Source organism: Apodemus sylvaticus, chromosome 5, assembly GCF_947179515.1.
Source record: "Apodemus sylvaticus chromosome 5, mApoSyl1.1, whole genome shotgun sequence".
Taxonomy (NCBI): Eukaryota; Metazoa; Chordata; class Mammalia; order Rodentia; family Muridae; genus Apodemus; species Apodemus sylvaticus.
The window spans coordinates 155,468,448-155,483,495 of NC_067476.1; the positions used below are offsets into that span (position 1 = coordinate 155,468,448).

Consider the following 15,048-nt stretch of genomic DNA (forward strand, 5'->3'; position numbering starts at 1 on the left):
TGTCGTTCTAACACTCCAGACAGAACTTAGGACAAAAGAATCATAAGTTCAAAGCCAGCCTGGGATATATACAGAGGATCTGTCTAAGACTAAAGAGCATTCTAAGAGGCTGAGGTAAGAAGAAGCAGGAAGGTCGTCCTTCTATGCTAGTGGACAATATGGCTCTGTCTGAGAAGAGGGAATTGCCGAAAAGGGGTCTCACCAGCCCATCAGTGAGACACAGAACGGGCAGGGGTTGTTCATCTGTTCCCTGTCCTGGGGGTGGAGGGTTTCTTTCGGCCAGATTCAAACAGTGGTAAGGGGGTGGGATTTAAAAAAAAATGAGGTGACAAGCTTCATCTTCAAGACAAAACTCAACAAAAAAGGTTCCACAGAGCGCAGCTCTCTCCTGGCGCCTCGGCGTGATTGCGAGAACTCCTTTTGCTGAGCAAGTATTCCTAAGAATGAATTTGCCAGTCCTCTGCTTTGCAGCCAGAGTCACACATGATGCCAACTCATTAAACAATTCGTCGATGGCAAGAGAGGCAGATCTTCATTATGCGGCGCAGTCACCCGGCTCCAGGCTGCCTCTGCCTGCTCGTGGCAAACAGAATCACTCGGATCAAGTGAACAATTTTCAATGTTTAATATTAAAATGTGGTTTTGAGAAACTCCTCAGAACCCTAAGCCATTGTTAAGATACACTCCCTTTGACAGGTGCGCCGGCACATTTTTTTTTATGAGGCTTTTCAACGTGTTATTTTATCGGGTGCATGAGATTTAGTCTATTCTGCGGTGGCAAACAGACAAAAAAAAGGGTCTCTCAGCACGAGTTACTCTGCTGTAAAGGTTATAGTAAACATGTCAATGCCTAATTAAGCAGAAAATTTTATCTGTATTGTGGGGGAGGAGTGTGCTGTCTCTGACTTTTCTTCTGGGGAATCCATTTAGAAGGACAAAGTAGACTGTGAGGTTGAACAGGTCCAGGAAGCTCCGAATCCAAATGTCGGCAGAAATGGGGAAAATGGGAAGAAGTACTGCTTGCTATCCCTTGCTGGAAAAGGGCAGCGCTGGTCGACAGAGGCTGGCAAACTGTGTGTGTGCATGCACGTGTGCATGCGCACATGCCTCTGAGTGTGTGTGTGTGTGTGTGTGACTCGCACATATTTTCTCCCCATGACCACACTTACCCATAAACATTGTAACAATATGTTATAGCCTGGATAGTGCTGTTGACGTGGTATTTGTCTCAGAGTCATAACACCCGTTTGCTTTTCAAAAGTGACTGGAGTTCTTTTATAAGGTTTACCTGGTTTCACTTGCAAAAGTGATATGCGGTTTCGCCAAGAGTGGTGGCTCGTGCCTGTAATACCAGCCATGAGGAAGGGCAGTTGTGAGAAGCTCCAGCCAGCCTGGGACTACACAGAGACACTCAAAAGAAACAACAATGGTGAATTGACCATATTTGATGGATAAAATGTATCTGATTTTTGAAGTACTTTTATATCTTAGGAAACCTTTCTTTCTTCATAATTAATAACTTTCTCCCTGAGTGTAGCGGTCTAACACCTCTTTAAAATACTAAATTAGTCCTAGGGGAAAGAGAAGCGACATGAATGGCAGGCACAGCCTGTGGCAGGCACTTCTTGTTTCAAAATGCAGTTTTCTTGCGAGAAGTGGCCACTTATTAATGGCTGCTTGGCTGGATGGAGTAGTTTTCCTTTCTTCCAATCAATTCATGGCACTAGAGACTAGCAACACCAATTTAATGAAAAATCCGCTTGTCAGCTTGCTGGGGAAGCAAAAAAACACCACACCAATAACAATAAAATAACAAACACAACCATAAAACTTGTGGCCAGACTGAACTTTTACATTGTATCTTGTTTTATGGACTCCCGGCTGAAATTCACCGGCTCTTGGCTTCCGCATTCCCACAATCCTCTCTGAGGAGGTGGCTATCTGCTTAGCAATCGACCAAATTTCACTGGCGCCCTGGGAAGGTTTTCTTATTCATTAGGTTGGCAGTAGAAGGGGGGTGGGGGCTGTCCTGCACAGGACAATGGATTCTTTAACAAACAGAAGGGGGAGTTGGGGGAGGACCCTTCATGCTCTGCAATTTTCTTCATTCTGAAGACCCAGTTTCTTGACCTATTAAAAAAAATTAAGCAACAGCGCTCGCTGTGTGTGGATATGAAATAAATGTGAAAGATTGTGCTTGTGGACTGGAAGGTTGGTTCAGTAGTTAGTCACCGCTTAAGTGTGAGAATCAGAGTTTGGATAGCAAGTACCCAAGTGCACACCACCGCTCACTCCCTCTCCCCCTGCCCCTTCCCCCCCCCATTTTCTTTCTCTCTCTCTCTCTCTCTCTCTCTCTCTCTCTCTCTCTCTCTCTCTCTCTCTCTACTGGCCTTGTGTGAAGAGATACCTCCATTCCAAACTTTAGGGCTTGGTGTATGGGAAGAAGAGAACATGATCTCGGGTTTCTCCCCAAGAAAGAAAGAGAAAGAAAGAGAGGAGAGAGAGAGAGAGAGAGAGAGAGAGATGTTTATGAGGAAACATTGCATTAAGATCATGCTAGCCTTGCAGATCTGAAGATGGGTCTCCTTTGCATGAGGCCATCTTAGCTTATATCTAAAAGACCAGGTGGAGAAAATGACCCCACAGGCATAAAGAGCCACATTCCCCATCGGCACTGATGGGCATTTGCCCATTAATTCTCTTTTGCTCCCGCTCTCTTTCTCTCTCGTGCCTGCATTTTCCCTGTGCAATTACTGGCCCTCGGTCCTTTCAGAGAAGGGGAAGCATGCATTCCCCAATAGCATTTTGCATCCACAAATCAACTCTATAATTGGCATCTCGTGACGGGTCCCCACAAATCACGGTGCATTTGAAATTACAGGAACAAGATCGAGAGAGTCATTTTCAGCCGTGTCTGGAAAGGTCTTCATAAACCCGCGAGAGAATGAGAGGCTGGCCCCCAAACCTCCCGTTCTAACACTGCTCACCATTATTTTAAAATCATTGCATTTGCTGAGCTTACATAATTTTTCAGCCATTGGTGGGAGATGATATTTGCATACTCCATCCTCTCTCTCTTTCTCTCTCTACTAGAAACTCTCTATAAATAAAACTGTTACAACAGAAAGACACAGGCTATCAAGGATATAATGGCTACACATCCAGGCTCCTACTTAGATGAATCGGAGCCAATATTCCCAAGTGTCTTGGTGCAGTTTACCTTGGAGGTGCTAAGGACCAGGCCCTAACTTTCTTACGAGCCAACACTCCCCTGTACCATGACATTAATAGGATTTGTATTTCAGTCTAGATTTCCAGAGAACCATACACACAAATTTAGCCACTGCCCCACTGCAGGAATATCGGAGTGATATTTGGCCCTATGTTGTTAACCTACGATCATTATCATTCGTAGAGAACTGTGCCCTTGCCAAGATACAAAGGAACAGGGCACGGATGGCACAAAGGACAACCTTTGGGGTCTGCGGATGCACGCAGTTGGCATGGTGCTTGCCTAGCATGCATAAAAGCTGGATTCTATCCCCGGCATCACATGAACTAGATGTGATTCTGCATATTGCACGCTCAACACTGAGGAAGTAGAGGTGGAGGATCAAAAGTTCATGTCCTGCTACATAGCAAATCTGAGGCCAGCCTGGGCTACATGAGACCCTGTCCCACAATAAAACTCCAGGGTGTATTGTTTCCCCTGTTTCTGTTGAAGTTGGTAAAAAGTATAGATTGCATTGCTATGCAGTTCAGGCTGGGTAAGCCGGGGCGTGGAAATGGACCCTGTCGGTTGTTGCTACATTTCATTCATCTCTCTCTCTATCTCCTGCAGGGTATGCCCAGGAGGAAGTACTGAAGGAAGAGGAGGAAATAAAGGAAGAGGAAGAGGAGGAGGAAGACAGTGGCTCCGTGGCTCCACACCAGGGCAGCAACGACCCCGGGACCGATGAAGAACTAGAAACGGGCCCAGAGCAGAAAGAGTACTTCAGCTGCCAGAACTCACCAGGAAGCCATCTGTCCAATCAGGACGCAGAGAACGAGTCTCTCCTGAGTGATGCCAGCGACCAGGTGTCAGACATCAAAAGTGTCTGTAGCCGAGATGCCTCGGACAAGAGAGCAAACACTCATCCCAAGCTTCCAAGTGAACCCCATAACTGCATGGACAAAATGACAGCCGTCTATGCCAACATCCTGTCAGATTCCTACTGGTCGGGCCTGGGCCTGGGCTTCAAGTTATCCAACAGTGAGAGACGGAATTGTGACACCCGCAACAGCGGCAGCAAGAACGATTTTGACTGGCACCAGGATGCACTATCCAAAAGCCTGCAGCAGAACTTGCCTTCCCGGTCTGTCTCTAAGCCCAGCCTGTTCAGCTCTGTGCAGCTGTACCGACAGAGCAGCAAGATGTGTGGTTCGGTGTTCACTGGCGCCAGCAGGTTCCGCTGCAGGCAGTGCAGCGCCGCCTACGACACGCTGGTGGAGCTGACCGTGCACATGAATGAGACAGGCCACTATCAAGACGACAACCGCAAAAAAGATAAGCTCAGACCCACGAGCTACTCAAAGCCCCGGAAAAGGGCCTTCCAAGACATGGACAAAGAGGATGCGCAAAAGGTCCTGAAGTGTATGTTTTGCGGCGACTCCTTCGATTCCCTGCAGGATTTGAGTGTCCACATGATAAAGACAAAACATTACCAAAAAGTGCCTTTGAAGGAGCCCGTACCAACCATTTCCTCCAAGATGGTCCCGCAAGCCAAGAAGCGTGTTTTCGATGTCAACAGGCCCTGTTCCCCCGACTCCACCACGGGGTCACTTGCAGATTCGTTTCCTTCCCAGAAGAGTGCCAACCTGCAGCTGCCCTCCAACAGCCGCTACGGCTACCAGAACGGCGCCAGCTACACCTGGCAGTTTGAGGCCTGCAAGTCCCAGATCTTAAAGTGTATGGAGTGTGGCAGTTCCCATGATACCCTGCAGCAACTCACCACCCACATGATGGTCACGGGCCACTTTCTCAAAGTCACGAGCTCTGCCTCCAAGAAAGGAAAGCAACTTGTGTTGGACCCCCTGGCTGTGGAGAAAATGCAGTCGCTGTCAGAGACCCCAAACAGTGAGTCTCTGGCCCCTAAGCCATCAAGTAACTCCCCCTCCGAGTGCACAGCCTCTACCACTGAGGTAAAGAAAGAGAGCAGGAAGGAAAAGGGAGAGGCCAACGAGGATGAGCAAGGCATAAAAAGCGAGGACTATGAAGATGCACTACAGAAACCTCTCGACCCTACCGTGAAATACCAGTATCTAAGAGAGGAGGACTTGGAAGATGGCTCGAAGGGTGGCGGGGACATTTTAAAGTCACTGGAAAACACCGTGACCACAGCCATCAACAAGGCCCAAAACGGTGCTCCCAGCTGGAGTGCATACCCAAGTATCCATGCAGCCTACCAGCTGTCAGAGGGCTCTAAGCCACCCATGGCCATGGGCTCTCAGATCCTGCAGATCCGACCCAACCTCGCCAGCAAGCTCAGACCCATTGCGCCCAAATGGAAAGGCGTGCCGCTCGGCCCTGTACCCACGAGCCTAGCCCTGTACGCTCAAGTCAAGAAGGAGGCAGAAGACAAAGATGAAGTCGTGAAGCAGTGTGGGAAGGAGAGCCCCCACGAAGAGGCGACATCTTTCAGCCAGCCTGAGGGCGAGTCTTTCTCCAAAATCGAACCACCTTCAGAATCCAGAAAGGCCGAGCCCTGTCCCCTGAAGGAAGAAGGCAAGCTGCCGAAAGAGAAACCAGAGCCGTTAGAACCGGTGTCTTCTCTGACCAATGGATGTGCACCGGCTAACCACACCCCGGCTCTGCCTTCCATCAACCCACTCAGTGCCCTGCAGTCCGTCCTGAACAACCACCTGGGCAAAGCCACCGAGCCCTTACGCACCCCTTCCTGCTCCAGCCCCAACTCAAGCACAATCCCCATGTTCCACAAGGCCAGTCTCAACGTGGTGGACAAGCCGGTCCTAAGTCCCTCCTCCACCAGGCCGGCGGCCACTGTGTCCCGACACTACCTGTTTGAGAATTCCGACCAGCCCATTGACCTGACCAAATCCAAAAGCAAGAGAGCTGAGTCCTCACAAGCACAATCCTGCACGTCCCCGCCTCAGAAGCATGCTCTGTGTGACATTGCCGACATGGTCAAGGTCCTCCCCAAAGCCACCACCCCGAAGCCGGCCGCTTCCTCCAGGGTCCCTCCCGTGAAGCTAGAAATCGACGTCAGACGCTTTGAGGATGTTTCCAGCGAGGTCTCCACTTTGCACAAAAGGAAAGGCCGCCAGTCCAACTGGAACCCCCAGCATCTTCTCATCTTGCAAGCTCAGTTTGCCTCAAGCCTCTTCCAGACCTCAGAGGGCAAATACCTGCTTTCTGACCTGGGGCCACAAGAGCGGATGCAGATCTCAAGGTTCACGGGACTTTCCATGACCACCATCAGTCACTGGCTGGCGAACGTCAAGTACCAGCTTAGAAAAACAGGTGGGACAAAATTCCTGAAAAACATGGACAAAGGGCACCCCATCTTTTACTGCAGTGACTGTGCGTCCCAGTTCAGAACCCCCTCTACCTACATCAGCCACTTAGAGTCTCACCTGGGCTTCCAAATGAAGGACATGACCCGGATGGCAGCTGACCAGCAAAGCAAGGTAGAGCAGGACATCTCCCGGGTGTCGTCGGCTCAGAGGTCTCCAGAAACAATAGCTGGCGAAGAGGACACAGACTCTAAATTCAAGTGTAAGTTATGCAGTCGGACATTTGTGAGCAAACACGCGGTAAAACTCCACCTAAGCAAAACGCACAGCAAGTCACCCGAGCACCATTCTCAGTTTGTAACAGACGTGGACGAAGAATAGTTCTGCAGGTACGGGGTTTGCTCCCAGGTGACGTGACGGTGACCGTGGCCTTGTGAGGAGCGTGTTAAAGGAGATGGGTCTGCTTAGAAGCAGAGGATGTCTCCCGAGGCCTCGCAGGACAGTAGTTTGCTGCCATAGACTTACTTTTACAAAAAAACAGAACACAATGAGTGGGTCCTAGCTGATTCCCCCACACACACATCCTCCAGTTTAGCGGGGAACAGGATACAATGTATCTAAGAGAGATGAAGCTCCTGGTTGCTTGTAGAGATCCAGGACACACGATTCCCTTAGCAACCTAAGGCCCAACCTCCAAGGTCCAGCTTCCCCTCATTTTAATTAACAAGGACTAGATTCCATTTTGCCATCTGCCTTCCCACAGCAATGCTTAATACTTACCAAGTGGGAAAGAGGCGGCAGCAGAATGAAGACAGTGGGGGAGGGGACTTCCAAAGGTCCGTTATCTACAGAGATAGCTTAATCAGTTCACGAATGGCTTAATGTTATCTTTTTATCAGCCCTTGCAACGAATACACTTGGTAGCCGACTTTTATCGACGGCTACCTCGGTGTTCCTTCCCAGTTTCTTTCCTACATTCATTCCCCTACAGAAGAGCAGGGACTCTTACAAGGGGGACCGTCAGGATGCACTCCTCTACGGAGCAGGAAGATAAAAATGCCTTTCGATTTTCTTTAGGATAAACTCGGATCAGAGTTCACCTTTAACAAAGACAGATGCAAATCATCCCTACGTTTATCTCACATATAGAGATGGATAGTCAAAGCCTGTATCTGGCCAAGTGAGTAGGGTCTGTCCAACAGCTTCAAGATATTTTTGTTAAATTGGGCTGGAGGTGCACTTTGGTGGTAGAGTACTTGCCCAGCATACGTAAGGTCTTGGGTTCAAGCCCCAGAAACAAAAAGAGAAAAGAAAGGAATTTGTACCATGTATCATAGAAATCCATCCATGCCTTGCTTCGTTACCAATTCCCAAGTTACTTATATCACCTCCAGGAGAAAGGACAGAGACCAAAGGCAAATACTTTGTAGCAAATTAGTCACGTAGGCTGCTTCCAAATACTAAGCTTAAGCAAGGCTGGATGTCAACAAACCTCCTCCACAGGATTCCTCTGCTCCCTCTTCTCTCCCCTCCAGCATGACACGCCCACACGCTAGGGAGCCCAACACATGCTCAGATGGACCTCTGCCTGAGGCTCCGCCCCCAACACGTGAACTAAGGGTTCTGTGCTTCACAGCCCAGCATATGCCCCACAGCATTACGGAACTGCTCCTAATTAATTCACGACAAGGTATGGAAAGCTTATCCTATGAGCCCTCACCACCCCCTCTCGGCAAAGCTTTTACTTTTTTACACAGGAGGCTTTCGGGTCAAGCTGTACAGGCACAGATGCTAGGGAGTCCCAGGTAGAGAAAGGTCCTGTGTGGCACCCTCAGAGTGCGCCCCACAGAGCTAGACAGCGTCCGAGTGGGAAGACGGGCAAAGAGAAAGGGAAATGCGTGCTTGACTCAAGACTCCTCCCTCCAGGTGGGAATCCATGCTTCTGATTTGGGTGGGCCCCCCACCTCGTGAGGGCTACCCCTGTTGTTTGCATGCCTTTATCATGATTATTAAATGTTCCGGGCAGATTCATCTCCGGGTGTCCAAGCATGACTGTACATCTTACCTTATTGAATGGAAAGCTATTTTGCATCTGTTGAGCCCAACGTGAGCTCTGGGTTCTGCCACATGCTATTTATTTACCATATCACATTTTAAATTTTTATGTAATTAGTCATTATGCTCTTCTGGTCCTTATTAAAAAAAAAAGGTGGACATACATAAAGAACCTAGAGACAAGAAGTATGTTTTAAATCTAATAATTGTGGGTCCAAACCACGGCGAAGAGAACAAATAGGTGATGTTTATTTTGTGCTATAATAAAGACCAATTTTCCACCTGTTAGGTTTGTAATCGTTTTTTAAACTGCGATATGTAACTAGGGAGCAGGGAGCAGAAGGAAGGTCTCATTCCAAGTCAGACTCTGGGTCGTACACTGTCTGTTCTAGAGAAGCAAGAGTTGACCCATAATTTAGGGGATGTACACAGAGGCTGCCTGGAAATCCGGGAGACACGTGGGTAAGATTGCTAATTTGGCTTCTGTCCACATTTGTACAGAATAAACACTTCTAATTTATGACAGTGATATCATTATATAGAATCCGAAAGCTCTGTCTTCTTCATGCAACCACGGCCATGCTGGGGTATCTATCCGACAGAGTTGCAGAAAAACATTTGAAGTCATTCCATCCGATGGGGGTGTGCTATGTATGTAGAAGAGAGGATGTGTGGGTGACAGTGTGCCTGTAGTTAGATGGAAACTATTCCAATCTGCTTTAACACTTCCCCCACCTGTGGGTGACAAGGTGGTGTCTTGAAGTTTGGCGCACCCAGGAAAGAGCACCTCCCCACTTCTGGTACTTGATTAGAGCTGTGTGTATGCACCCTGCCCATTCTTCAGAGTTTATGCATAGGACAGCTTGGTTTCATTTTTTTTCTAATTTTACAAACTTTATTATATATATATATATATATATATATATATATATATATATATATATATTAATGATAGTTTTAAATGGTTCCCAGTTTCTATCATCACCTAGAATTCTGATCTTATCTGATCTGGAGGAGGTACAATGTTTGAAAAACATGACATGGTGTTTTATAAAACACATCGAGATACAGTGGGATAGTTAAGAGTTCACCATATCTACGAATTTCTAAATGGCACGAATTTTGGCCTGAATTTTCTTTCCTTTCCTGGGCCCACCTCTAATCCTGGGAACACCGTGCCAGAGAACAAAGTCAAATTTTCATTTAAAATTCTTTGGAAAGTATCAAATGGGCATCCCCTCTCATAGGACACAAAGTAATCTAAAAACAATTTTTTCCCCATGTATTTGTATATACCTTTAAAAGTCTCTTGCTCTTGACTGGAAATTAAACAGCGAGTAAATCACTGAGTCTCGAATGCATAAGGACTTCAAATTATAGTCATTACCACGTAATACAGTGTACGCGTTAAACGGCACACCTAACCCTGAGACTGCTGGCAGAAATGTATTCTAGTCCAACAAGCTGCCTGCCACTTCTGTTATTGATGGCTTGATGAAAATGTATGGGGGGGGCGGGGGCACTGAAACGCACAGAAGGCTGCCAGATAAGATAAAGGATGGACGTCTAATCCAGTTGAACTTGCCCTTCACCAAACCACCGAGTCTCTGTACAGCCATGTCCCAAATATCATGATGCGGACCTTAGCTTTATTTAAAAGGAAAAAAAATCCACTGTTCACATGAGATTCATTTTCAACCTGGAAAGTCATGATTCTATCGATATTAATCGTGTAGATTACATGCCAATCTAGGAGGCACTGAACAGGCTGGAGTCATGAAGGCTGCTGAGGGGTACCCACTGTTTTTCTGTCCATTAAAGAAATGCCCTTCTTTCCGTTTCTCCCCCCTCCCTCTGGCCCTTCCATCCCTGGGCTAATATTGTTCGTTTTACTACGCACCACCACCTCTTTAGCAATAGTGCAGAGCAGTGAGCCCGCAGAAATGCCAAATGTAATGGCAAACTCTGGGTATTTGTAGCAGCTGCTTCTTCCCAGGCGTCAGGCCATGCTAGCCTCACAAACAGTCCAGTAAAGTATGGGTTGATTCAAAGAGATAATGACAGAGGCCCAGTGCCACACTTCCCAAGGTCTCAGCATCTCTGACCTTCAACACGCGTTTGCTCAAGTCTAGACCACGGTCCCATGGCCAATGTGGTACTGATACCAGGAAATAAGCTGAACTAATGGCCAGAACGAAAGTCGACCATGAAGTCGTGCACGCGCGCGTACACACACACACACACACACCACTCAGGGACAGTTTGCTGATCAGAGTACAATGGGGGGTGGGGGTGAGGGACCCTTCCATGTCTCAGGGAAACAAAGATGGCAGGCCCTTATTCTGAGGAGCATTTGGCTCCACAGGTCATCCTCCCTGGCTTCCGATTTCATCCCATCCCACCATGCTCTGAACCCCACTTCCATATTTGTAAAATGGGGACATCACAGGCTGCTCACAGGAACGATTTGAGAATTACCTAAGTGCATGTGGGTGCTTTGCATACAGCCTGGTGTGCAGGAAGCCAGTTGCAGTAGTTTTCCAACCCAATTACCCAGTAAAAGAAATCTGATTCAATCAATATCAACACAAGCTATTCGCCTAGATTGGGCGGATTTCCCGCTCCACTACTCTATTCCCATCTGTGCTTTCCAATATAACTTGCGGTTTCTCCAGACCAGGAGCTTCTCCCTATCCTCTGTAGCTCCTCCCCTTCCCCTTCCATCATTTTCCCCTCCCCCAAGCTCTCAGCTCCTCCTTCTTCCTCCTGCCCAATCATTGGCTCTAGCCTTTATTTGAAAAGTTAATGTGGGGAGAAGGTTCATAAGGCACATGTATATAACATTAATTCCCCGTCTGCAGCCCCTTCCAGGAGTGAAATTAGCATCAAAATACAAGCCCAGACTCCCAGGAAAGTAAGTCCTGGAGAGACTCTCAGCCCTGCCTGTGCCCTGAAGCACAAAGAATCTTAGAATCTGCAGTCTTCGCAGCTGACTAATTCAAGTCCAGATAGTCGTGCTGCTTGCAGACCTTACCCTTTGTGGTAGCTGTGACAAACTATCACTGATTGGCTTCTTCCTTTGAGTCGGGAATGGCTACACTTGATATTCTCATTTGGAAGGAAGATAGGCCTCAGCTTAAAGGGTTCCATCATCCTTCCATTAACACGAAGTCTGCAAGGTGGGAGTCCCAGCCTTCAGCATCGTGGATCTATACAATCCTCATCGATTATCTTCTGTCCTTGATATCCTCCTCCTTCTAACCTGAGTTGAGGGTCCACTGTATGACCAACCACACAGAGAAAAGTCTGGAACATGAGGGTAAGAGGTGTTCCAAGAACAAGGGTTCCCCCGTGGGGCTTCTAGGAAACCAGCTGTAAACGAGTCGCTATTTCACATGGCCTAGCGGCAGAAATGCTTTATGAGAAGCGTGTCCTTGTGCAATTTCCATGTTGCATGGACATCAGAGTGAGCAAAGGCAGACATGATGTCACTCATGACATCACTGAGTGCTGAATGTCAGAGAACTCCCATAGTGCCTAGCATCAGATGTTAACCAAAAGATTATCCCACAGAATTATGGGGACCTAAGATCATCTACAGGGTGAAGCTAAGCACCTCTGTTCCTGTTAATGCCACGTTTAGTCATGTGACATGCATCTGTGTAAAGTATCAAGCCAAGACATAGCCCAAAGACACATGGACATGGGTATACATCACGCTGACTCTCAGGAATACATTTTGGGCAAACAAAATAAGACGAGATCACGGGTGTTCAGGGTGGTACAGCCAAAGGTGGAGACAAAGTGCGAAACACTATCACGTAGGATGTTCTGGCCCTTCCCAAGGGACAAGAAGCAAATGAGGAAATTTTTGTAATTTTTTTTCCATTTCTTCGGAGTGATCTGCCTCGCGTCGCCATGCGTGCACGTCACACCACCGCGCTTCCCCCTCATTTGGACTCCCGAATGCTCCGTCTTGACGTGTGTAATTCGCCGCTTTAATATAGATCAACATTGTTTTTAATTCACCCCAGTCAGCCATCACCATCATCCTTTCATTTAAGCAGACGTGATTTTTTTTTTTTTGGTTTGCTTTTTTTTTTTTCCTTTTGCTAAATTGAAACTCCATGAGCGACAGGGAGTGCACTGTTTTAATTAGCTCATATTTTTTATATGGATTTATGTCTTTAAAATACATTTGTGTAATTCTTCAGCTAAATTAAAAACGTCTTTCTGCAAAAGCAAGGAGGGGAAAATAAAGAGTAAATTGCGTCATTAGGTTACGAAGACTCAGGAAGAGGGGGAGAAGCCCACTGAGGAGCGCCACGTGCAGGTTTGCAGGGGCTGGCTCTCCGAACTGGCCCTTCAGTTAATGAAGTCTTTCTCTGTAAAAGCATTTAAGAAAAGAAGGAAAAAGAAAGAGTTTGGGGAGGGGATTTTTTTTTGCCCAAGCTCTCTCATAAGTAAAGAGGCAGTTAGTTATCTTCGATGAGTTCACTGGAAACCCAACCTGCCGCCAAACATAACAGGAAAATACAAGTTGCAATGATAAACCGTTTTCCTCTGCAATCCTCTCTTTGTCTGTTTTTTTTTTTTTAACTAGCAAGTTTAAAGGCTTTCCACGATGCTTTTTTTTCCTACTTTATAGGAGACAAGTGACATTCCGTGGTAAATGCGAGAAAAAGCCATGCAGAACTGAGATCTCTCTAATGCATTGACACTAACTTGCCCTCTATTGTTGGAAATGAGCAGACGCCCATGATTGTTCATCAAACAGCTCCTAATGCTGTTAAGGCATTCAGTTATAATTTCTCCTTGCATTTATAATTACTGTCATAGACTGCACACCTCGGTGAGCAGATTAAAGCTATAAACTATTTAGCCGCGGCTCTCCGACGAGGGACTTGATTTGTCTGGCAGGAGGTATTTGTTAGGGAGCTTGACACATCACATAAAAACGACTCCACTTGATGAAGAACAATGCGGTTTGAGAGGTGCGGGGATTTTAAATCAGTGGAGATGCCACGCCCCGCAGGAATCTCGGGGCAGTTTGTTAAAGGATAGGTAGGCTGAGGAGGTGTGTGTGTGGTGCCCTTGGCTACCAAAGAAGAGGATCCACTGCTCAGCTCTTCTCTGGGAAATGGGGAGTTGGTGGAAAATCAGTGTTTCACGTCTCCCAATGAACCCTTTGTAAATGGTATGGGAGGCTCACCTGGCACAGGAGTTGGATGTCAATACACCAAGGAACAGAAAACTCTACGGTTGAAGGAAGTACGCACACTCAGGAGGGATCGATCCCAGAGTATGTGGGAGATAGTGGGTGACCTTTCTTCCCACCTAGAACATCGTGTGTGTGTGTGTGTGTATGTGTGTGTGTGAGAGAGAGAGAGAGAGAGAGAGAGAGAGACAGACAGACAGACAGACAGAGACATAGATACACAGAGACACAGAGAGACACAGAGAGCTTATACATGCGTGATATAGTCAAGTGTGAAGTATGTTTCCATCAGAGTGATTTCTTGGCTTTCACCTGTCAAAGTAACAAAGATATTTTCTAACTTGGTTATCTTACTAGTGTTGGTACTCCTTAACCAGGAACTTTGGGTGTATGAGACTTGTTCATGTGCATGTGTTAGCTTGCATTGCTGGGAATCGAACTCGGGGCATTGAGCACTCTAAAGCAGAACTCTAAAGCGAAGATACAGTAACTTTAAGATATTTCTAAGATAGTGTGTGTGTGCTTGTGTTTGGATGTGTGTGATATCCATTATATATAATGGTACATTCTCACAAGAATATTTCATGTACGTATATAATAACTTGGAGAATACCCACCCTCTCTCCCCATGCCTGATATAGCCATTCATCTCCCCAGTTTTGTGTCTTCTGTGATAGGCTCTCACTGGGCATCCCAGGCTGGTCTTGAACTCACAGGTACTCTGTTTCTGCCTCTCTTGTGTTTGGATTTCAGATCCGTTTCATAGGCTTTTTCGTGAACTTTGACTTGCTCTGGAATCATCCTCCACCCACCCACACCTCACAGCCATCCGTAAATACAAACTTATTTCCATAGTGTCATCCAGGATCAAGACCCACGGGTACCTACAGAAAGCCAAAACTGAGGGCTTGTGTTCAAACAGCCAAGACTGGCCATTTCAAGTGCCCAAGAGCCAGGGGATCCACAGGCTGAGCACAACTGTGGCAAATTAAAGCAAGATGAACTAAGAAATCCTTGTCTTTACAGGAAAGACAAATGTTTTCATTGACGGGATTTATTGGTGAGTTCCGGGTCGGTTGTTATTGTTTTGAACACGCTTCAGGCTAAACATATAAGCATGTAAGAAACCAGACCGGACTCCCAAGTTACCAGTTTGCAGATTTCCAATCCTGTGACAAGCCAGATAGGGACAGAGGTCCTGTCCCCTAGGTTCTTGTCCCCTCAATTCCTATGATACTAGGACCTCAGTTCTTACATCAACA

The 15,048-nt window shown here is 46.9% G+C and overlaps 1 protein-coding gene across 5 annotated transcripts in view; it reads left to right on the plus strand.

The window, feature by feature from the left end:
* The window catches only part of Tshz2 (teashirt zinc finger homeobox 2), a 450,383-nt gene that overhangs the window by 247,863 nt on the left and 187,472 nt on the right, over positions 1-15,048 (plus strand). For 2 of the 5 annotated variants that reach the window (XM_052184405.1, XM_052184406.1), the window contains exon 2: positions 3,842-6,775. In XM_052184405.1, coding sequence (XP_052040365.1) covers positions 3,842-6,775 — 2,934 coding nt within the window. Of the gene's footprint in view, positions 1-3,841; positions 8,857-15,048 lie in introns of those variants that run through there. The other 3 variants (XM_052184403.1, XM_052184404.1, XM_052184402.1) reach the window with 2 other exon arrangements.